The sequence below is a fragment of the Tachyglossus aculeatus genome, chromosome 4 (genome assembly GCF_015852505.1).
Source record: "Tachyglossus aculeatus isolate mTacAcu1 chromosome 4, mTacAcu1.pri, whole genome shotgun sequence".
Lineage (NCBI taxonomy): Eukaryota > Metazoa > Chordata > Mammalia > Monotremata > Tachyglossidae > Tachyglossus > Tachyglossus aculeatus.
This window is the reverse complement of record NC_052069.1, coordinates 17,777,226-17,800,907: the sequence shown is the minus strand read 5'-3', so window position 1 is coordinate 17,800,907 and position 23,682 is coordinate 17,777,226. Positions and strand designations below refer to the sequence as shown.

The 23,682-nt window shown below is 43.0% G+C and overlaps 1 protein-coding gene across 1 annotated transcript in view; it reads right to left on the bottom strand.

Annotated features, from left to right (window-relative positions):
- CPEB2 (cytoplasmic polyadenylation element binding protein 2) overlaps nt 1-23,682 on the bottom strand; it is an 87,865-nt gene that overhangs the window by 37,752 nt on the left and 26,431 nt on the right. The window contains exons 9-10 of the mRNA XM_038745605.1: nt 18,642-18,692; nt 7,632-7,655 (exon numbers count right to left, since the gene is read on the bottom strand). Coding sequence (XP_038601533.1) covers nt 7,632-7,655; nt 18,642-18,692 — 75 coding nt within the window. The remainder of the gene's footprint in view (nt 1-7,631; nt 7,656-18,641; nt 18,693-23,682) is intronic.

Genomic DNA, 23,682 nt, shown 5'->3' with positions numbered 1-23,682 from the left:
TGCTTACTATATGTCAAGCACGGTAATAAGTGCTGGGGTAAAGCCAAGTTAACAGTCCCTGCCCCTCATGGGGCTCAGTCTTCATCCTCATTTTACCTTGAGGCATCTGAGGCACAGAGAAGTTAAGTGACTTGTCCCAGGTCACACAGCAAACAAGTGGTGGAGCTGGGATTAGAACGCAGGTCATCATCATTAATCGTATTTATTGAGCGCTTACTGTGTGCAGAGCACTGTACTAAGCGCTTGGGAAGTACAAGTTGGCAACATATAGAGACGGTCCCTACCCAACAGTGGGTTCACAGTCTAGAAGATAGTTCTATCCGCTAAACCAATCCCCTCATGCAATCAATCAATATTATTTACTGAGTGCTTGCCCTGTGCAGAGAACTGTATTAACTGCATGGGAGAGCACAATAGACTTGGTAGACAAAAATCCCTGCCCACTGGGACCTTAGCTTCATCTAACACCCATTTAATCTTGTTCTCTCATCATTCAAGAGGAAGAAAAACAAAAAAGAGTATCTTTCCATATGCTTTTACACTAATAAATTGTTCCAATTTAAATTATCCTTTTTCTTTAGCCAATAATTATTATTATAGTAACTGTGATATGTGTTAAGTGGTTATTCAGTCATTCATTCAATCGTATTTATTGAATGCAGTGTGCAGAGCACTGTACTAAGCGCTTGGAAAGTACAATTTGGCAACAGACAGACAATCCCTACCCAACAACGGGCTCACAGTCTAGAAGGGGGAGACAGACCAGAAAACAAGTAGACAGGTGTCAATACCATCAAAATAAATAGAATTGTACATTATGTACACATCCTTAACAAAATGGAGTAATATGTACAAATATACACAAGTGCTGTGGGGAGGGGAAGGGGAGGAGGAGCAGACGATAAGGGGGCTCAGTCTAGGAAGGCCTCCTGGAGGAGGTGAGCTCTCAGTAGGGCTTTGAAAGGAGGAAGAGAGCTGGTTTGGCGGATGTGATGAGGGAGGGCATTCCAGGCCAGAGGCAGGATGTGGGCCAGGAGTCGACAGCGGGACAGACTGGGAGCCCATTGTTGGGTAGGGATCATCTCTATATGTTGCCGACATGTACTTCCCAAGTGCTAGTACAGTGCCCTGCACACAGTAAGTGCTCAATAAATATGACAATGAATGAATGAATGACAGGCAAGAATGAGGCCCAGTGAGGAGGTCAGCGGCAGAGGAGCAGAGTGTGCAGGCTGGGCTGTAGAAGGAGAGAAGGGAGGAGAGGTGGGGGGGATGAGGTGATGGACAGCTTTGAAGCTAATAGTGAGGAGTCTTTGCTTCATGCAAAGGTTGACAGATAACCACTAGAGATTTTTGAGGAGGGGAGTGACATGCCCAGAGCATTTCTGTACAAAGATAATCCAGTCAGCAGAGTGAAGTACAGACTGAAGCAGGGAGAGACAGGAGGATGGGAGATCAGAAAGGAGGCTGATGCAGTAATCCAGTTGGGATAAGATGAGAGGTTGAACCAACAAGGTGAAAGGGGGCAGAAAGAAACAGCAAGGGGGAGGGGGAGCAGGAAGGAAGAGAGACTGGGAGGGGGTCAAGACGAAAGAGAGAGGGTTGGGGTAAAGAAGAAAAAGAAAGGGTGAAGTGGGGCATGAAGCAAAAGAAAGGGTCAGGAGGAGAAGTATGAAATAGAGAGGGAGAAGGGGGTTTGGATGGAGAGGAAAGGGTGGTTCTTGGCGATGTTGTGGAGGTGAGACTGGCAGGTTTTGGTGACAGACTGGATGTGTGGGGTGAATGAGAGAGAGAGAGAGGAGTCGAGGATGACACCAAGGTTGCGGGCTTGTGAGATGGGAAAGATGGCAGTGCCGTCCACAGTGATGGGAAAGTCAGGGAGAGGACAGGGTTTAGGAGGGAAGATAAGGCGCTCTGTCTTGGTTATGGATGTCAAGCACTGAGGCAAGTACAAAACTAGTCAGTCAGACACAGTCCCTGTCTCACAGGGAGCTCATAGTCTAAGAGGGAGGGAGAACTGATACTGAATCCCCATCTTACAGCTGAGGCAACTGAGGCGCAGAGTAATCCAGTTGGGATAAGATGAGAGATTGAACCAACAAGGTGAAAGGGAGCAGGAAGAAACAGTGAAGGGGAGGGGGAGCAGGAAGAAAGTGAGCCTGGGAGGGAGTCAAGACAAAAGAGAGAGGGGGAGAGGGGCAGGAAGAAAAAGAAAGGGTGAATTGCACAGGGAAGGCACAGGCACAGAGAAGTTTAAGTGACTAACCCAAGGTCACAGAGCAGGCAAGTTGGCAGAGCCAGAATTGGAACTCCAGTCCTCTAACTTCCAGACCAGGATCCTTCCACTAGAGCAGGCTGCTTTGGCTTAATCCCTCCCTCTTAAATCCAATTTCCTAGCTTATTAATAACAATAACAGACAGTATTTATTAACCACATAATCTGAGCTAAATGCTGGGGGTAGATACAAGGGTGAGAAACAATCCCTGTCCCACAAAGAGTGAACAGTCAAATGAAGGGAGAACAGTTCATTTTATCCCCATTTTTCAGATGAGGAAACTGAAGAACAGAGAAGTTAAGTGACATGCTCAAGGTCATACAGCAGGCCAGTACGAGAGATGGGACTGTATATATGTATATATGTTTGTACGTATTCATTACTCTATTCATTTATTTATTTTACTTGTACATATCTATACTATTTATTTTATTTTGTTAATATGTTTTGTTCTCTGTCTCCCCCTTCTAGACTGTGAGCCCACTGTTGGGTAGGAACCGTCTCTATATGTTGCCAACTTGTAGTTCCCAAGTGCTTAGTACAGTGCTCTGCACACAGTAAGCACTCAATAAATACAATTGATTGATTGATTGATTGACTTGAACCCTCAGCTTCTGACTCCCAGCCCTGGGCTGTATCTACCGCCCTTCTTATCTTTGTATGTCAGCTTTAAACCACAGCACTTGTCCTCTAAATAACCTGTTGCTAACAGAACAATTATTTGGAATGACTACTGGTCTAATTCAAAACCTTTTTTTTCTTCTACAGTATTTAAGTGCTTACCATGTGTCAGTCACTGTACTAAGCCCTGGGGTAGATACCAGCTAATCAGATTGGACACAGTCCATTTCCCACATGGGGCTCACAGTCTTAATCCCCATTTTACAGAAGAGCACTTTCAAGTATTAAATTCCTCCTTCCTGCCCTTGCCCCCCCCCCCCCCCCCCCCCCCCCAGCCTTAAACTAAAGTTCTACATAAATAGGCAGCTCCAAATTGGTCTCCCAATTGTCTGAAGAGGAGTGGTGGATGTGGCAGCAGCTTCTGCACAAAGAAGAGTGATATTTAGGAAAACACTTTACCATGGGCACTGTACTGGAAAACTTACCCTTTCTTTAAGTGTGCACTGTGCACGACAGACGTCTTTTCCACCTGAGGTTGAAATCATTCAGAAGTACCTTCTTAACTAAGGAAGATATGTGTGTGTGTGTGTGTGTGTGTGTGTGTGTGTGTGTGTGTGCGCGCGCGTATGTGTGTGTGTACATTAATATATCATTGAAAGGAACTCTGAACCTGGTGCTAAAGAGCTGATTTGAATAATAATAATTATATTTGTTAAGTGCTTACTAGGTGTCAAGCACTGTTCTAACTGTTGGGGAAGATACAAGACCATCAGGTTATATTCAGTGCCCTTCTAGATTGTGAGCCTGTTGTTGGGTAGGAAGCGTCTCTATATGTGGCCGACCTGTACTTCCTAAGTGCTTAGTACAGTGCTCTGCACACAGTAAGCGCTCAATAAATACGATTGAATGAATGAATGACTTCAGTCCCTGTCCCACATGGGGCTCACAGACTGAGGGGTAGGGAGAACAGAATTAGAACCCAGGTCCTCTGACTCCCAAGTCCAGGCTTTTTTTTTATGCCTATGTGCCAGACATTGTACTAAGCGCTAGGATAGAGATGAAGTAATCAGGTGGGACACAGTCCATGTCCCTCATGGGGCTCAGTCTTAATCACCATTTTGCAAATGAGGTCACTGAGGCACAGAGAACAGAAGTGACTTGATCGAGGTCACACAGCAGCAGCACGGCACAGGCCTGAGATTCAGAAGGTCATGGGTTCTAATCCCAGCTCCGCCATCTGTCTGCTATGTGGCCTTGGGCAGGTCACTACACTTCTCCTTGCCTCAGTTACCTCATCTGTAAAACGGGGACTGAGACTGTGAGCCCCACGTGGGACAGGGACTGTGTCCAAACCAATTTGCGTTTATCCACCCCTGTGCTTAGTGCAATGCTTGGAACATAGTAAGTGCTTAACAAATATCGTAATTACTAATTATTAAAATGGAAGAGCCAGGATTAGAACCCAGGTTCTTCCGACTCCTAGACCTGTGCTCTATCCATTAGGCCACGCTGCTCTCTGTTGACAAAAGCACAAAGCTTATATATCTTGGCCAGTATTCACTTTAATCTACAGTATTCAGTATCCCCCCTTTCCTGTAGACGGTGGAAGATAAGGAGATAAGGGTACAGGCCTTTCTTTACATAACCATTTTGATTATTTCCTAACATTCTCTCTATGTACTTGCCCATTTATTAATACTTTTGCAAGATCTAAACGTGAAAAACAGAAGCAACATGGTCTAGTGGAAATTCCCCTCAGACTGTAAGCTCCTTGTGGGCAGTATGGTATCTGTTATACCATACTCTCCCAAATATTTAGAACAGTGTTCTGCACACCATAAGCACTCAATAAATATGACTGATTGAGCACTGCCCTGCGAATCATAAGGACCTGGGTTCTACTCCCAGCTCTGCCACTTACCTAAATTCATAGAGTTAGGCAAGTCATATAACTTCTTTATGCCTCAGTTTCCTCACCTGTAAAATGGGGATTAAATATTGATATTCTCCCTCTGTTTAGACTGAGTCCCACACGGGATAGGGACTGCATCCAACCTGATTACCTTATATAATGATGGCATTTGTTGAGCACTTACTATGTGCAGAGCACTGTTCTAAGCGCTGGATACAAGTTGTCCCACATGGGGCTCACAGTCTTAATCCGCATTTTACAGATGAGATAACTGAGGCTCAGAGAAGTTAAGTGACTTGCCCAAGGTCACACAGCAGACGTGTGGCAGAGCCGGGATTCAAACCCATGACCTCTGACTCCAAAGCCCGTGCTCTTCTCCACTGAGCCACACTGCTCCAATGCACCTGTAAGCACTTAACAAATACCATTATAAAATAAAGTTCTTCATTACTCTCTTCCTTTTCACGAAGGTTTTACATTATCCCATTCCCTGAAGATTAAAATATTGATACCTATATAAACTGTTTATGTGTACACTGTTCTTAGTGTTACCTACACCGGGAGATGGCAAAAAAGAGAATTCCTCCTCCAGAAGAAGTTGCAGTGTTGAGACATCGAACAGCCAATACGGATTCCGGGTCCAGGCTGCCGTGTTCTCAAGCACGTAATAAGCATACAGAGCCTGTCAGGATGCAGTTAGAATTGACAATAACCAATGCATTACAGGCTATCATTTAATCATAAAATTATTAGTGATAACGTTCCTACCCTAGGAGTCGAGTGCATACAAAATAATGTACTCCATTTGCCCTAGGATGTACTTAAGAAGCACGAGAAAGCAGCGTGGCTCAGTGCAAAGAGCCCGGGCTTGTGAGTCAGAGGTCGCGGGTTCTAATTCCGATCCTCCACTTGTCAACTGTGTGACCTTGGGCAAGTCACTTCACTTCTCTGTGCCTCAGTGACCTCATCTGTAAAACGGGAGTTAAGACTGTGAGTCTCACGGGGGATACCTGATTACCTTGTATCTACCCCAGTGCTTAGAACAGTGCTTGGCACATAGTAAGCGCTTAACAAATACCATCATTATTTAAAGGAACTTGGAAATCAAAAAAGAGGGAGGCTTTTTTTTTAAAAAAAGTAAATACAAATTATAACCTTGCTTTTAAAATTATAGCTCAGTGGTCTGCCAGAGGCTGAAAATACAGATAATGAAGGTTTGGTCTTATTAAAGTGAGAAAATGGGAATGGGGGAAATATAGAAAAATAGGGGCAGGAGGGGTTATTTCTACCAGTACCAGAGCATGAAAAGTGGTTCCTGTGAACTTCTAGGGTTTGAAACGCTCGTCACTCTGCTTGTGGGGGGTTCAGAGCTGCTGAGGAGTCCAAAATTGAAGATTTCAGTCTAGCACAGATTCACTTCTAAATTCAGTGTCTGTGGGCTAGGTAGGCCGGGGATCTAGTAAAATGGAATAGCCAAGGCCTGGTCAAGTACTTGATGTATAAGACCAAAGCTTGAATGATTGGCTTCATGGAAAGAAGAATTTTCAGACTGGAGGTTGAACACCAAGATAAAGTAGAGAACAGAAACGTTTGCCTAACATGTCAATAGAAGTATGAAAAAATGTGTGTGTGTGTGTGTGTGTGTGTGTCTGTGTGTGTGTGTGTGTTTTAATAAATACAAGATGTAGTCCCCAGATTACCAAAAATAGAAACTGAAGTCCAGGCACACATTTATAGCAGCTGCCATAAATCAAGGTGGTCATGCTATCCTGCCGATACAGTGTTGTGTACGTAGTAAGCACTCAATAAATACCATCCATGTACCATGCTTTCCGGCCCCGAGTGAAGCTCGGATGCTGTACCCAATTGTACATAAAGAAACCCTGTATAGCCCGTTGTTGGGTAGGGACCGTCTCTCTATGTTGCCGATTTGTACTTCCCAAGCGTTTGGTACAGTGCTCTGCCCACAATAAGCGCTCAATAAATATGAATGAATGAATGAGTTGGCCTTGCCTAGTAGAGGCCTGCCAACCACCGCTCCCTACTAGCGCTAGCGGAAATTAAGTTGTCTCTGACATACCTACTTGAACGCAATGCAGAGTCTGTGAGGTTTTCTTCGACCGTTGATTGACTGATAGGTTTCAATATGGCTGTGGAGAGAATACCTCTCAGGCCACAGAATGAAACCTGCCCTAGTTCCACTTACGGCTGGCATTTCTGCTGAAACTGCCAGCAATGGACTCTTCATTTGTTGAAACAGAAGCACCCCACTTTTCAAAACTAGAGGAAGGCCATTAGACAGTCCTAAAATAGTTCAGCAGTAGCCCAAAAATATAGAACTGAAAAGCCGATACCACAAGAAATCAGAGAAATAATTACATTTACGTATTCAGACAGTAATACTGCATATGAAGAGCATGCAAATGAGTAGAGCACTAAGTCACTTTTACCAATGTTAAGTACACATTTCCTTAAACCACAGTTAAGACTAAAAGCAGCGGCTATATTTAAAAGACGCAGTTACAACTGTGAGAAGAACAACAGAAATGAAAAAAAATCAGAATACTCTAAATTTCTGATACATTTGAAGAATAATTAAAATAATTTAGTATTGCAATGTTGTTTGACAGATTAAGCACTACACCACGAATGTAAAAGATTAGTATCTAAATCAAAGCATCAATCTGTAAAAATTGCCACACCTTGTTGACAGAACCCATTAAAAAAAACACAATCAACATTATGGAGTAATTAATCACAACACTGATCAGTAAAAGACCAACTGGAAGTAATTATAACTGTAGCAAATTTAAGTGAATTACCTCGTCTTCGCCCATAACTCCTTGCTGCATGTAAACAAAGGACAAAGTGTAAAATGTCAGAACTATATATGTGCCCACGTTTTAAAAGTAGTGTTATTTTATCACAATAAGTGGGTATCTGTAATTATTATTTTGCTACAATAATTGACTATGGCAATGAAGTCCCACGTGAATAAAGCATTGTTTTGGTTTATACCAATTCAATATTTTTAAATTAAATTCTAAAATTTGTCAACATTTTCAACCATAGCAAGTGACAAGGCAAATGCCTTAACAAGCCTTTCGAAAAATATGACAATATATGCAATAGTGCATGGCTTATCAGACTTTCCATCCCCTCATGTTCTTAAAATATAATTTCACTAAGCAATGATATAAATTCAAGTTCGTGCTGATGCCAAAGACATAAATATTGCAATTAAAACTGCAAACTGAGAGCCAAATGAAGCAGGGACACATCCTGGTTTGTGGAGCTTTTTCTTTCCCCCCCTGCTATTCTTTTGCGGAGACAATATGAATGTTCAAATCCTTGACCTTCCTTTTCTGCGAAAAGCACAAGGAGAAAATTACCCACAAACTTCAGTTTCGAACAAAGACTCCTTGTGGTAGTAAACAAAGTCTATGTGTAAATCAAATTCCATTGTACCAAAACACTCACATGCCTATGACAAAAAGGGTTTTCTTGATTATAAGAAGCTTGTTGGTGTTCAGCTAAAAAATTTTGCTACTTTGCTGGATGGGGAAAGAAGTCAGGGTGCAGATCAATCTCGACAACCTAGTCTTCAACAAACAGAAAGGCTAACTGAAAAATCTGGACAGTCTCTCTTACAAGTCAATTCCTCCAAATACTAGCTTCGATTCCTTTGTCCCAATTTTATACCAGGAAGTGATGCCATACGGCTGGAACACAGTGTTGATTTCTCTGTACAGTTGGCTGTGCTCTACACATGTTTTCATTATGCAAGTTCGAGAGGATGCGACTGGGGAACTAAGGCATCTTTTTGCAAGATGGGTAATGGCCTTTATGTGTTGCTGTGTGAGGAAAAAAATGGCTGTATGCACGAATGAGGCATCAGGCAGTCTGTTAATCGTATTTATTGAGCACTTTCTGCATGCAGAGTATGGTACCAAGCGCTTAAGAGAGTACAACGTAACAATCACATTCCCTGCTAACGCTGGGTTTACAGTCTAGAGGGCATCAGTCAAGCAGTTCCATCCTCCTGTGTCTCCCTGCTTCAGTCTGTATTTAACTCTGATGCCCGGATTACCTTTCTACAGAAACGCTCTAGGCATGTCACCCTCATCCTCAATAATCTCCAGTGGTTGCCTATCAACTTTCACATGAAGCAAAAGCTCCTCACTATTGACTTTAAAACTCTCCATCACCTCCTCCTACCTCACCTCCCTTCTAGCTTTCTACAGCCCAGCCTGCACACTCCACTCCCCTGCTGCTAACTTCCTCACTGGGCCTCGTTCTCTGCCTGTCCCACAGTAGACCCCGGCCCACGTCCTACCTCTGGCCTGGAATGCCCTCCCTCCTCACAACCGCCAAACTAGCTCTCCTCCCCACTTCACCTCCTCCAAGAGGCCTTCCCAGACTGAGCCCCCCATTTTCCTCTGCTACTCCTCCCTTCCCCATCCCCCAACTCCCTCACTTTGCTCTACCCCCAACCCGCCCCACAGCACTTGTGTATATTTGTACATATTTATTATTCTATTTATTTTATTAATGATGTGTATATATCTATCAGTCTCTTTCGTGGGCTCCTCCTCCCCCTCCCATCCCCTTACTGTAGGGGCTCCTCAAGGGTCAGTTCTTGGTCCCCGATCTACATTCACTCCTTTGGTGAACTCATTCGCTCCAATGGCTTCAACTTTTATCTCTACGCTGATGACACCTAAATCTACATCTCTGCCCCTGCTCTCTCCCCCTCCTTTCAGGCTCGTGCCTCCTCCTGCCTTCAAGACATCTCCATCTGGCTGTCTGCCCGCCATCTAAAACTCAGTATGTCCAAGAGTGAACTCTTTATCTTCCCTCCCAAACCCTGCCCTCTCCCTGACGTTCCCATCACTGTTGACGGCACTACCATCCTTCCCGTCTCACAAGCCCGCAACCTTGATGTCATCCTCGACTCTGCTCTCTCATTCACCCCCCACATCCAAGCTGTCACCAAAACCTGCTGGTCCAAGCTCCGCAACATCGCCAAGATCCGCCCTTTCCTCTTCATCCAAACCACTATCCTGCTGGTTCAATCTCTCATCCTGGATTACTGCATCAGCCTCCTCTCTGATCTCCCATCCTCCTGTCTCTCCCCACTTCAATCTATACTTCACGCTGCTGCCCAGATCATCTTTGTGCAGAGACGCTCTGGGCATGTTACTCCCCTCCTCAAAAATCTCCAGTGGCTACCAATCAACCTATGCATCAGGCAAACACTCCTCACTCTCGACTTCAAGGCCGTCCATCCCCTCGCCCCCTCCTACTTCACCTCCCTTCTCTCCTTCTACAGCCCAGCCCGCACCCTCTGCTCCTCAGCCACTAACCTCCTCACCGGGCCTCGTTCTCGCTTGTCCCGCCGTCGACCCCCAGCCCACATCCTTCCCCTGGCCTGGAATGCCCTCCCTTGGCACACCCGCCAAGCTCGCTCTCTTCCTCCCTTCAAAGCCCCATGAGAGCTCACCTCCTCCAGGAGGCCTTCCCAGACTGAGCCCCCTGCTTCATCTCCCCCTTTTCCCCCTCCCCATCCCCCCCGCCTTACCTCCTTCCCCTCCCCACAGCACCTGTATATATGTATATGTTTGTACATATTTATTACTCTATTTCACTTGTACATATTTATTCTATTTAATTTATTTTGTTAATATGTTCTGTTTTGTTGTCTGTCTCCCCCTTCTAGACTGGGAACCCGCTATTGGGTAGGGACTCTCTCTATCTGTTGCCAACTTGTACTTCCCAAGTGCTTAGTACAGCGCTCTGTACACAGTAAGCGCTCAATAAATACAATTGAATGAATGAATCTATAATTCTATTTATCTATTTTGAGGCTATTGATGCTTGTCTACTTGTTTTGTTTTCTGTCTCCCTCTTCTAGACTGTGAGCCCGTTGTTGGGTAGGGATTGTCTCTGTTGCCAAACTGTACTCTGCACGCTGTAAGCACTCAACAAATACAATAGAACGAATTAATGAAGGAGCGAGTTCTTCATGAAGCCAACTTCCAGTTAATTGTAATGGTCAGCTTTTCAACTGATTTCCCCCTCAATCCACTTTTCTTTCAGACCATCACCAATCTTATCATTTATTCAGCCTTGGTTCTAAATGCAGTGCCTTACAGCTAGGGACTCTACCCTGGGTCTGCCCTTTAGCCTCCAAGCCATCTGCCTGCCGCCTTCCAAGCCCATGTAATCAACCAATGGCACTTACTGAGCGCTTACCAAGGGCAGGGCACTGTACTAAATGCTTAGTAAAGAAACGCAGCTGGGGAGAATTAAAAGGGAATAAAATGCTAAAACAGAAGAGAGCTCTCCAACACCTCGCCCCATCCTGTCTCACTTCCCTTCTCTCCTTCTACAGCTCAGCCCGCAACCTCCGCTCCTCTGCTGCTAACCTCCTCATTGTGCCTCATTCTTGCCTGTCCCGCCGTTGACCCCTGGCTCACATCCTTCCCCTGGCCTGGAATGCCCTCCCTCCATCTATCCGCCAAACTAGCTCTCTTCCTCCCTTCAAAGCCCTACTGAGAGCTCACCTCCTCCAGGAGGCCTTCCCAGACTGAGCCCCCTTTTTCCTCTCCTCCTCCCCATCGCCCCCCACTTCCCTACCTCCTTCCCCTCCCCACAGCACTTGTATATATTTGTACAGATTTATTACTCTATTTCACTTGCACATATTTACTACTCTATTTTGTTAATGATGTGCACATAGCTATAATTCTATTTATTCTGACAGTTTTGACGCCTGTCTACATGTTTTGTTGTCTGTCTCCCCCTTCTAGACTGTGAGCCCGTTGCTGGTTAGGGACCGTCGCTATATGTTGCCGACTTGTACTTCCCAAGCGCTTAGTGCAGTGCTCTGCACACAGGAAGTGCTCAATAAATACGACTGAATGAATGAATAATTAGGAGTGGAACAACCTCTAGCCTGTAAACTCATTGTGGGCAGGGAATATGTCTGTCTGTTACGTTGCACTTTCCCAGGCGCTCTGCACACATATCGAGAAGAGCATGGGGGTGGTGAAATCAGGACCATCACCTTCAAGCCTGATGCTAGCTGTGGACTAACGAAGCTATCTTTTAGCCCCCACTGCGAGGTAAGCTGGGTCAGAAGTAGAAGCAGGAGCTTTAGTGCCAGGATATCCTCTGTGCTAATGCCCACCCACCTGAAATTTAAAACTCCCAGGGCAATGATAATGCATGTTTGGGCCATGCAGTGGCAGAGGGTCACAATTCTTCAGGTGAATAGATGCTCCGATAATCCATGCCCAAAGTGATAGAAAAGTACAGGGAAGCTTTCGATTTCTGGCCCCTAGCCTGGAAGCTCCTTGAGGGCACGGAACATTTTTTTACCAATTCTATTGTATTGTACTCTTCCATGCAGTTAGTACAGTGCTCTGCACACGGTAAGTGCTCAATACATACCACTGCTTGATTAATTGATTGATTTTGGCTTCAGCACATTTCCGAGCTTGAATGTTATGATATATGTTTCTCTTTCAATTCCTCATACTTGGGAGATTTTTAAATTTTGTAAAAAGGTCATTAACCATCCCACATCACTCCGACTCCTTGGAACATAAAGCAATTACTGAATTTCTAGCCCATGCTTGGATATAGACAAGTCAGGCCTCACTAGGTTGACTGGACAATTTCTCCCCATGTAAGTACAGGGGAGCGAGTAAAATAAGCCAAGGAAATCTGATTGGTTTCAGCCGTCTCCAAATTCATCTTCAAGAACAATTCACGCTATTTTCCTGTACGCTCTGCAAGGCTGGGCTATTTCAACAACAGCATCAGAGCAACAAGTGTTGATTAGGTTATACACGAGTGCTGCATGCAATCTGGCTGTTTGGTTCTGCAATCTTTTACAGATATGTAAAAGACAATTAGTTGATCTTGAGTCACGGATTTCCATTCACTGGGTATATAAGGGGATGATGGAGAGGCAAGTACACCGTTTTACTGACGTGGGGGCTGGTGATGAAATTATGCCGCAAACTGTGGGCAGATAATTCATTAAGAAAAAAAAAAAACACACACAAAAGACACACACGCAAAAACAAAAGCAAACTAAAAACAGAAACACTGGCACCCAAAGTTGAACACTATCTACTCTTGCCTGGGCAATTTTTTTTTTAACTAAAAAACATATTTCCAAAACCATATACCAGTTAAATTTAAATTAAATTAATTTAATTAATTAATCTCTGGTTAAAAGGAAGACAGAGAAAAGAAGTCCAGATGCATGGATCTTAAAATGTGAAGACACACGCAGGCCGACATTAAAAATGCCCATTTAATGGCCATTAGTACCCCTTAAGGTGGATTCTTCTAGTACTTGCAGCCCCGATTTTTCAGTATATCTTCATGCCTCTCTCTAGACCCACTTAAAAAATGCTCACATATCTAATTTATGGAGGAAGGGTTGGAACAAAGTTAACTTTTTCATATATAAAAAGAAATGAGGCTGAAGTTAACAATATATCCGAAATATGCTCGGTTAAATTGGCTTTTCTAAGCTTGCACACCATTGATATTAATAAACTAACAGTGTAGTTAGAATAGACAACTTACATAATATATATAAAAAAGTTTTAATCAAGGGAAACTCATCCGTACGCTTTATTGCTGCATCAGTCCAGTAAGAAGGACCCAGATTTGGGAAAAAGGAGATGTGGGTTCTAGCTACAACACTGCAGGTAGAGGAATGTCTGCAGGAGCCATACTGTCAAATCAATCATATTTTTGATTGCTTACTGTGTGTAGGACACTAAGCACTTGGGAGAGTAATAATAAACAAATAATAATGGCTTCTTTAGGTGCTATGTGCAAAGCACTGGGGAGGATACAAGGTGATCAGGTTGTCCCACATGGGGCTCACAGTCTTCATCCCCATTTTACAGATGAGGTAACAGGCACAGAGAAGTGAAGTGACTTGCCCAAAGTCACACAGCTGACAATTGGCGGAGCCGGAATTTGAACCCATGACCTCTGACTCCAAAGCCTGTGCTCTTTCCACTGAGCTACTCTGCTTCTCTAGTAAACTACCACATACAGAGTACAATATAACATAGTTAATAGACAGGTTCTCTGCCTACAAGGAACCTACAGTCTAGTGCGGGAGCCAGACATTAAAATAGAATTATGGATCTGTACAAATAAGTGTTGTGGGACTGAAGGTGGGGTGAACAGAGGGTACAAATCCAAGTGCAAGGGTGATGCAGAAAGGAGAGGGAGTAGGGGAAATGAGGGCTTAGTCGGGGAAGGTCATCAGCAGCAAAGGATTCTCACAGAAGACACATGTAGGACGTAACATGTCACAGGGCCCAGCAGGAATCCTGAAAAATAGCTGGCTAATGTGGACAGCTAAGACGGCAGCCACTACCAATTAACTGCCTGCTTGATTGCACTGCTACTGTACAGCATTGGCACTGTGCTGCGGTCACTTTGGCTGCAAAGAACCATTTTTGTGCAGTTCGCAATGCGCTGCAGCCATTTCATGCACTTGCTTGGTAAGCAAAATGGGAGGGACGACAGCATTCGCGAGGGCTGTGCCAAACCACTAAAATCAACGCCTTCATGGACGTTACAGGTACTGAAGTCCCCGGACTGAGAGCTTCGGCTAACATCCTCTCCCCCACTGGTCTGTAAGCTTGTTGTGGGCAGGGAATGTGTTACTGTTATACTGTACTCTCCCAAGCACTCGATACTACTGTACCACTGTCCTCTGCACACAGTAAGTCAATAAACGTGACTGACAGGAGATTCCATTATCACTGACTTATCGCTAGAGGCTTGATCGTGCCTCATTTTAAACTTCAACTGTGACAAATGGGGGTGGGAGGAAGGAGAAGAGGAGGGAGAGAGAGAGGAAAAAAAAGGGGAAAATTGTATCTGGAATAATGAAGGGAAGAGAACACTTAAAACTTAACCCCTCACTTCCCATCAGCGGCAGACCCCAGAATTCTGAATAAGCCCCAGTAGAGAATAAGCGTGGCTCAGTGGAAAGAGCCCGGGCTTCGGAGTCGGAGGTCGTGGCTTCTAATCCCGGCTCCGCCACTTGTCAGCTGTGTGACTTTGGGCAAGTCACTTCACTTTTGTGTGCCTCAGTTACCTCATCTGTAAAAGGGGGATGAAGACTGTTAGGCCCAAGTGGGACAACCTAATGACCTTGTAATAATAATAATAATAATAATAACGATGGCATTTGTTAAGAGCTTACGATGTGCAAAGCACTGTCTAAAGCGCTGGGGAGGATACAAAGTGATCAGGTTGTCCCATGTGGGGCTCACAGTCTTAATCCCTATTTTACAGATGAGGTAACTGAGGTACAGAGAAGTGACTTGCCCTAAGTCACACGGCTGACAATTGGCAGAGCTGGGATTTGAACCCATGACCTCTGACTCCCAAAGCCCGTGCTCGTTCTACTGAGCCACACTACTGTATCTACCCCAGTGCTTAGAACAGTGCTTGGCACATAGTAAGCATTTAACAAATACCAACATTATTATTATTATTAGACTTACTTCTTCCCCACATCGGGGCCACATGTTCTAAATGGTCCTGGACTCTTCCAGTCTCATAACTCACCTGGGAAATTGAACCATCTGTCAATTCTAACCAAAGCTCTTGGGTTCTACCCATTAGTAGTGGACCCAAACCCAAGGAGCCTGGGAAATGGGGAACGAGCCCTACTCCTTGCCTACATTTTACCTTCTACTATTTCCAGGACTTAAATTTGTTTGGGCCCATTGGGTAGAAATTGATGACTGAAAAAGTCAGCTACTCTTTTTCCTGCTCCTTTGGGCACCCAGAATTTCCCAGGAGGGTACTCTCGGGAGACATCCCTCTTTTGGGATTTTGTCTATAATATTTCAAAAATGATGTGTGGGTAACTGGGGTGGAAAGAACCATTTATTACAGTTTAGAGAGGGAATACAGATCCAAGACAAGAGATCCAAGACAACAGGAAATTTAAAGAAGCAGAAGCAGCATGGTGTAGTGGATAGAGCTTGGGCTTGTGAGTGAGAAGATCCTGAGTTCTAATCCTAGCTTGGCCACTTGTCTGCTGTGTGACCTTGGATGGGTCAATTCACTTCTCTGTGCCTCAGTTACCTCATCTGTAAAATGGGGACTGAGACCGTGAGCCCAGCGTGGGATAGGACTGTGTCTAACCCAATTTGCTCATAACCACGCCAGCGCTTAGTATAGTGCCTGGCACACAGTAAGCATTTAAGAAATGCCATTATTATTATTACTAAAAGATACAATTCTTTGTTTTTAATGCAACACCAATGAAAAAATTATAAGCGTTTTCCTAAAAGAAACTAAGCATCTGTACATCATGGGAGGTATATTTAAAACTGTCAAACAATTTTACACATCTACCAGATATAAATTTTGTTTCATCAATGCAAACTTCAGCTCATTTCAAGGACAGCCATCCTTCTGTCAGGTTACCTATTTCAGGAAATATTGTAACCTAACACACCTCATGAATTCTTCCAAAGTAACCAGTTTTGCAAGCTAAACAAAAGTTAGAAATATCCAAAGTTCAGAGTGTTACCCACATATTTTAAATTTAAAGTAAAAATTTTAAGTCATATACATTTGACCTTGGATCATCTGACCGTTGCTTGTAAATAAAAGATTTCACAAAACCAGGTTTAAAATGTAGGTTACTGATTAATCTGCTACACAGACTTACCATCTATTTTCAGAAATACAATAAGGAACAGAGGGGAAAAAAACTACCACATAAACCACTTTTTAAGCCTTATGACTATTTTTGACAACTGCTAAATGCCTTACAACAGTAAACCTCAACTAGTTAATGCCATGGCTTTCAAAGGTGGAGACAGAATGCGATTAGATTTTGCTTGGAGTCTCTGGGCTGCACCAGTATGCAAGTGAACAACTGAATGAAAGTAAAGCCTACCCTGACTGTAAGTGAAATGTAGTGCTAATAATAATAATGATGGCATTTATTAAGCGCTTACTATGTGCAAAGCACTGTTCTAAGCGCTGGGGAGGTTACAAGATGATCAGGTTGTCCCACATGGGGCTCACAGTCCTAATCCCCATTTAACAGATGAGGTAACAGGCACAGAGAAGTGAAGTGACTTGCCCAAGTCACACAGCTGACAATTGGTGGAGCCGGAATTTGAACCCATGACCTATGACTCCAAAGCCTGTGCTCTTTCCACTGAGCCACGCTGCTTCTCTGGCCAGAGACATCAGTGTACATATAAGTCTTCCATTCATTCATTCATATTTATTGAGTGTTTACATGTGCAGAACAATGTACTAAACGCTTCGGAGAGTACAATATAACAATAAACAGATACATTCTCTTCCAACAGTCTCAACTCTCCTTGCCCTCTTATTCTCCAGACCCGGATTTAGCTCTACCTCCTCTAGTGAGGGTCAGCTTTAGGTATTTAGCAGCTCTGGTTGGGGTGGAATGGCATTTGCAGAAAGCAGATGCACATGACCCCACTTGTCTTGTGCCTTGGGACACATACACACACACTCTCTCTCTCTCTCTCTTGACATGAGAGAAGGGATATTACACAAATCCACCTGAACCTCAACCTTTTTCCTTGGGGGGGGGGGGGGCGGGGGTCCCCCCAGATTGTCCCGCCGACCCTTGCTCCAGGGTTTTTGCATCCCCCTTCTGAGTCCCTGTTTACTGGTGCCGCTTCCAAGCTGTAGTCAAGGTGGAGGGAGTAGCAAAATATCTATCTATCCAATATGTTAATAGCCCATCAACCTGTCAAGAAGGGTAAAAACAAACGATATAAGAAATCTACTAACAATTTTAACCTTACAATCTTCCCCAACTTGTTGAGGTTTGAAAGTTCTGGTAGAAAATTCTCATGCAAAATCTCTGAGGTTGCAAAGTTTTCAAAGTTTCCACTTCCGCTGCACTGCGAATTAAGCTGCCTTTACCATCTGAAACCGGCCCTACCTCTAGTCAACTCCCTTCTAACACCTAAAAGGTCCCTAAACCTCTCAAACTGAACCCCCGCTTCTATCAATCAAACCTAAAAGCCACTCGATAGATACCCAGGTAATCTCTCGACTTTCTTGACTGACTGCAATCACTTATTCAATCTCCACACCATCACTTCCCTTGTTCTATCTCCCCTCTGTCTCATCTTGCCCATCTTTAAACCTGCCATCTCAAACACTTCATATCCAATCTCTTTAGCCTTTTGAAAGAGAAATGTATCCTTAGTTGAACAAGTCAAATATACATAGACATACGTGTATAGACAGACAGTAGTCCAGTTCATCTGTGATGCTCGCAAGATTTCATTACTGTTTCTTTTTTTAGTGCCACAAATTTACAGATTAAGGGTTGTTATCTAAGAATGAATACTTGTTTTGACTTTTTACTTGGATGCTATGGATCTGTTTCTTTCAACTAACATTATCCCAATGATTTTGACCTCCAACCATTTCATAAGGGAAAAAAAGTATACTGTAAGTTTTCTAATTTAAGACACTCTAGGATCCACCAATCTTAGCTCCAACATACCACAGTCATGTTGGGTCAGGCTGAATACAACCATAAAAGTTAAAACAATAATTCATCGGCAGCTTTTGGTACTCATAGTAATTCCCAAACTATTTCTGGGTCTCTTTTCCAACACGAATATTAACAATTTCCTTCAACATCTTGAAGTTGACTTCAAAGCGCCGAAAAGGTATTATTAGAGGACTTTTAGAAAAGTGAATACTTGCTAATATTTACTTAACCAGTCTAGAAATTAATGGGAGCTAGTATTGCTTACCATTTAACATCAAAAGATTGTCTGTCCCTGGATGTGGATAACTCAAGCGACCTAAAAAAAAAAAAAGAAGCAAGTTTGAAATATTAAAGGGAGAAAAAAAACCACTTCATAAAGTATGTCCAACTTTTCTTTGGAACACTAAAGAGCTAATGTTTAACTCAAAAATCTTAACCAGCAATACCCTTAATCCAAGTGAAAGTTGACGAGAAAAAAAACTTCTTAGTCTTATTCTCAGATCATAAGATCGGCAATGTGCTTTGGGTCCAGTGCCAATGGGATAAAGATTCTTTGTTTCACACAATCCAGAAATAATGCCGGTGCCCTAGGCCTTCTTGACAAACTTTCCAAAGCCTTGTAAGAGATGGAAGTGATTACTTGATCCACTTTCTCCGAGTCTTATTTTTCAAAATGCACATAAGGAATTTAAAACAGGAAAGTGCAATGTCCACCCGTGTTAAATCCTCTGGCCACATGTTCACTTCTGGGTACACGGTGGAGAGCGCAGTTTTGGATCAGTGGCCCCACTTCTGGGAAGCTTCTATGGATGCCACACCAAGCATTGCATCCTTATCTTTACTGTATATGAGCTAGTCTTTCATGATGCTCTGGGGATCTAAAGAGACTCTCGGGGTCTCTCAGGTGCACCTGCAGTACCACAGAGGTAAAATGGCAATGGTGGCTACTGCCGCTCCCTCTGAGAAGTCTGCCATTGCCATCAGTTTCCTCTGAGCTCCGCTGAAGTTCAGCATGACATCCATTTTGGGGTACTTCTACTGACAGACTGAGACATTTTTCAGTTGTTAAATGACTGCCCGCCTCAGTTAACAACTACTCCATTTCCTTAATCCAGAGGGAAAACATGGACAGTTTATTCTAATTATTTGTTTTTAAAGTGTTCTCTTGTTTTAATCTTCTTACTCTTAATAAGTACCGTATTGCAGTGGAGACTGCAATAAATACATTGCCACAAAAATTTAGATTTATTTTCCCCATTCTCTGGTTGGAATCAGTCATGTGCATACTGCTATATACTTTAGAATTTCTCAACTACTATGAAATGAGGGAAGAAAAAAAATCTTCCAACTAGAATAATGGTGGCATTTGAAAGTGCTTACTACGTGACAAGCACTGTACTAACTGCTGGGGTAGGTCCCACATGGGGTTCACAGTATAAGAAGGAGGGAGAACAGGTACTGAACCCCCATTTTACAGATGAGGCAACTGAGACACCGAAAAGTAAAATCATTGGTGTAAGGTCACATAGCAGCCAAGTGGCAGAGCTAGGATTAGAACCCAGGTTCTCTAACTCACAGGCCCATGATCTTTCCACGATGCACGGTACTTCTCAAGACTGCAGGTCCTAAATTATTGGAGATCTGAGTGAACTCTAATTTCTGCTCAGGATGAAGAAGGGTAACTAGACTGCAAGCTCCTTGACGGCAGGGATCCTGTCTCCCGCCTGTATTTATTGTTCTCTCAAGTGCTTAAAGTGCTCAAAAATACCACTGATTATCATTTTATCTTACAGTCACTTATATAGGCTGCCCAATGCCAAAGTTTATATCAAAGCCGGAGAACATACTGCTCTCCAATAAGATACCAGGAGAAATGTATGTTTATTCCTACTGTACTGCAACGCTATATAAAAAACAATATAGACCTATTCATCATAGAAATCCATGGTTCTAATACATGAATATTCAACGTCTAATTCTGCATTCAATAATGTATAAATACACAACTGCGGCCTAAGATTAAAACAGTGAAACATAAGGAACTGGGATACCTCCAAAACCAAAGACTATGGTTATTTTTCTGCTATCGGCATTACACTGAAAAGGTAAAATCATCCCTCACCACGATGCAAAATTATTGCTCTAAACACAAAATTATGAAATTGTAGTATTATTACTAGCACAGGATTATTAAAAATGGGTGAAATATCCATGAATTGTACGACGTTTTAAATGAATGTAAGTGCTAGATGATATGTTTGAAAATTGACTACTAAAAATAAAGCTATGAAGCTCAGCATTGTACACTGCAATATAAAAAACTCTGCTGTTTGCAAGAAATCTAAGACAAGATGCTTAGTCACTCTGCAGTGTAAGCAGCGAAATCTCAAACACGTGCTTAAAATTCCAATGACTTTCACTTTATCTCTGCAGTACTACATAAAGGATGTATTGTGTCCGTTTTAATTTTCAATTTTCAAAAGACAAGCTATACACACATTTGGGTACAAGAAAGAATACTTTGTATTTAAAAGAATATACATTCTTTGAATAAATGCAATGCTTTTGTAAATAAAATTTGCAAAGCAGTGTTCTTTAAAGATTTGTCTTATGGGTTTTAGCTCCATTGCTCCAAATACAGCAGTCAGTAAACCTGAAGGTCAGATCTTCCAGTTAACTGTCAAACTAAATAAAGAATTTCACATAACTGAAGAGATGATCTGGTGCCTAAAACTCTTCTACTGTTCTAAGTTGTGTGTCAAACTAATGCGTCTTACTTTAATAAACCTATTTAAAAATTGAAAACAGAAATTTAACCCCAAAACGGAAGTCAAGTTTCAACAAAACTTTTAAAACCAAAGAACAAAAACCTCATTTTTTCAGAGCCACCTATGAGTGCTAAATATACTCAGATGATAAACACATTATTTAAATTAATGAACTCAGTCCTAAATTGGTGTGATTAGGAAGGCATAATCTAGGATTTTTCTAAATATACATTTGGCCACCAATTGTATATGCTACTTTAGATAGCTGCATTTTGAGAGTGTTACACGGATATAGGTCCACGCAAACATTAGAAAATAAAATTGGGATTTTAAGAACTCATCACAAAAGAGTGGGAGACAATCCTATTGATAGACCGTCGGTAATCAAATCGGAAAGCAGATTAAAGTTAAGATGAAGGGGCAGTGTGGCCCAGTGGAAAGAGCATTGGCCTCAGAGTCGGAGGATCTGGGTTCTAATTCCTACTCTGCCACTTGTCTTGTGTGTTACACCTCGGGCAAGTCAGTTAACTTCTCTGAGCCTCAGTTACCTCACCTGTAAAATGAGGGTAAAGACTGTGAGCCCCATGTGGGGCAGGGACTGTGTCCAACCTGATTAGCATGCATCTACAGTACAGGGTCTGGCGCATAGTAAGCGCTTAACAAAAACCACAAAAAGGGGGGCACCGCTGCTTCCCTAACGTCTTTGCATTGCCTCCGAAAGATCCTCGCTCCGACCAAGATGAGGAAGCAGAGCTGACAGTTCACACAAGGAAATTCCAAGGGAGGTTGTGGGGGGAGGAGGGGGAAGAGGTGGAAGTGGGGGGGGTATTGTACAAATAGCCTCTCACAAATCTTTTTCAGGATCTTGTCTCCACCTCCCATCTCTCCTCAAGACAGACTGGAAGAAAAAGCTCCGGACAGGTAAACAAGCAAAATAATAAGTCCTCCTGAAAGACCTGACATGGCCTTTTTTCAAACTCTCTTGGACTAGGCAGGAATAGAAGTCTTTTTCTGTCGAATACTAAGTCAGGACCAACCTTAACTACTATCCCACAAGGCTAGCTGCTGAAAGAGATAAAGAAAAACAACAGAAGTGTCGTAAATTTCTCTCACATGAAGTTTCCCTGCTAATGGCTTCTAATTTCCCTTTCATTATGAGCCATGAACAAGTGTAACTGGAGCAGTCACCATGACAGAGGCAAAAGAGCAGAAGTACAATCTACAGTGACTCAAAGATCAGTCCATGGGAACAGAAAACTGCGTCAATTTTCCTCATTAGCCTGCAAGAATCATCACTGGCACAAGGTCTTCCATAGCCACAGACTCTCCCTAGAGTACTATACAATGAAGCAAATTAGAGAGGTAAGAAATCACTTTGCGAGCAGAATGTGCCAAAAGATGGTATGGAAGTAAACGGTTCAAAATGTATCTTTTTTATCCTTCAGAGATTTATTCTATGCAAACAGTAACTGTTCCTAGAGTTTTTTCTTTTACCCTAAATCCAATTTAAATCTTTCATGTGGAAAAAAAAATTCTAGGGGACTGCCCACAGAATTCTTAACTTACAAAACTCTGCTACTAGAAACAAGCATGAAGTATCTGAAAATTAACTTCTTGTCTTCAGTGCTCACGTGTGTCTGTATCCCTACACCAAACATTAACACAAGCGATGTCAGTAGAGACTGCTCTAGAACGCTGCTATCTGTAAACTCCACTATTGCCCACCCTGCAAAAAGACACATATACTCAAAAGCATAAAACAAAAATCAGGAAAAAACAAAAAGACAGTAAGCCCAAAGATGAAATACTCTCTTGGCTGGAATTAAAAAAAAAAAAATCAATCTCCATGATAATCAACATCTGTAGTGGAACTTTGGAGTAAGTTCACTATATTGGAGGGATGCCAGCAGTGAGTCTGTTGGGAGGACAATTTAAAGGCCGGGCCTGTTACCTCCAGACCACTGTCAAGGGCAATGGAAAAGCCCTTTCCCAATTCCCTTTTCTAATAATAATAATGGTATTTGTTAAGCGCTTACTATGTGCCAACCACTGTACTAAGCACTGGGGTAGTTATAAGCAAATTGGGTCGGACCCAGTCCCTGTCTCACATGGGGCTCCCAGTCTCAATCTCCATCTTAGAGATGAGGGAACTGAGGCCCAGAGAAGTGAAGCGACTTGTCCAAGCTCACACAGCAGACAAGTGATGGAGCCAGGATTAGAACACATGACCTTCTGTCTCCTGTGCCATGCAGCTTCCCCTCCTCCCATCTCTCTGGCCACTCCTCACTCTCTTTCCTCTAACTATAGGAGTCTCTCAAAGCTCAGTTCTGGATCCTCTTCTATTTCCACTCACACTTACTCCCTTGGAGAACTCATTCACTCCTACAACTTCCAACTATCATCTATTTGCAGCACGGCTTTGTAGAAAGAGCACAAGTTTGGGAGTCAGAGGACCTGCGCTCTAATCCCAGCTCCTCTGCTTGCCTGATGTGTGACCCTGAGCACACCAGTTAACTCTCTGTTCCTCAGTTTCCTCAA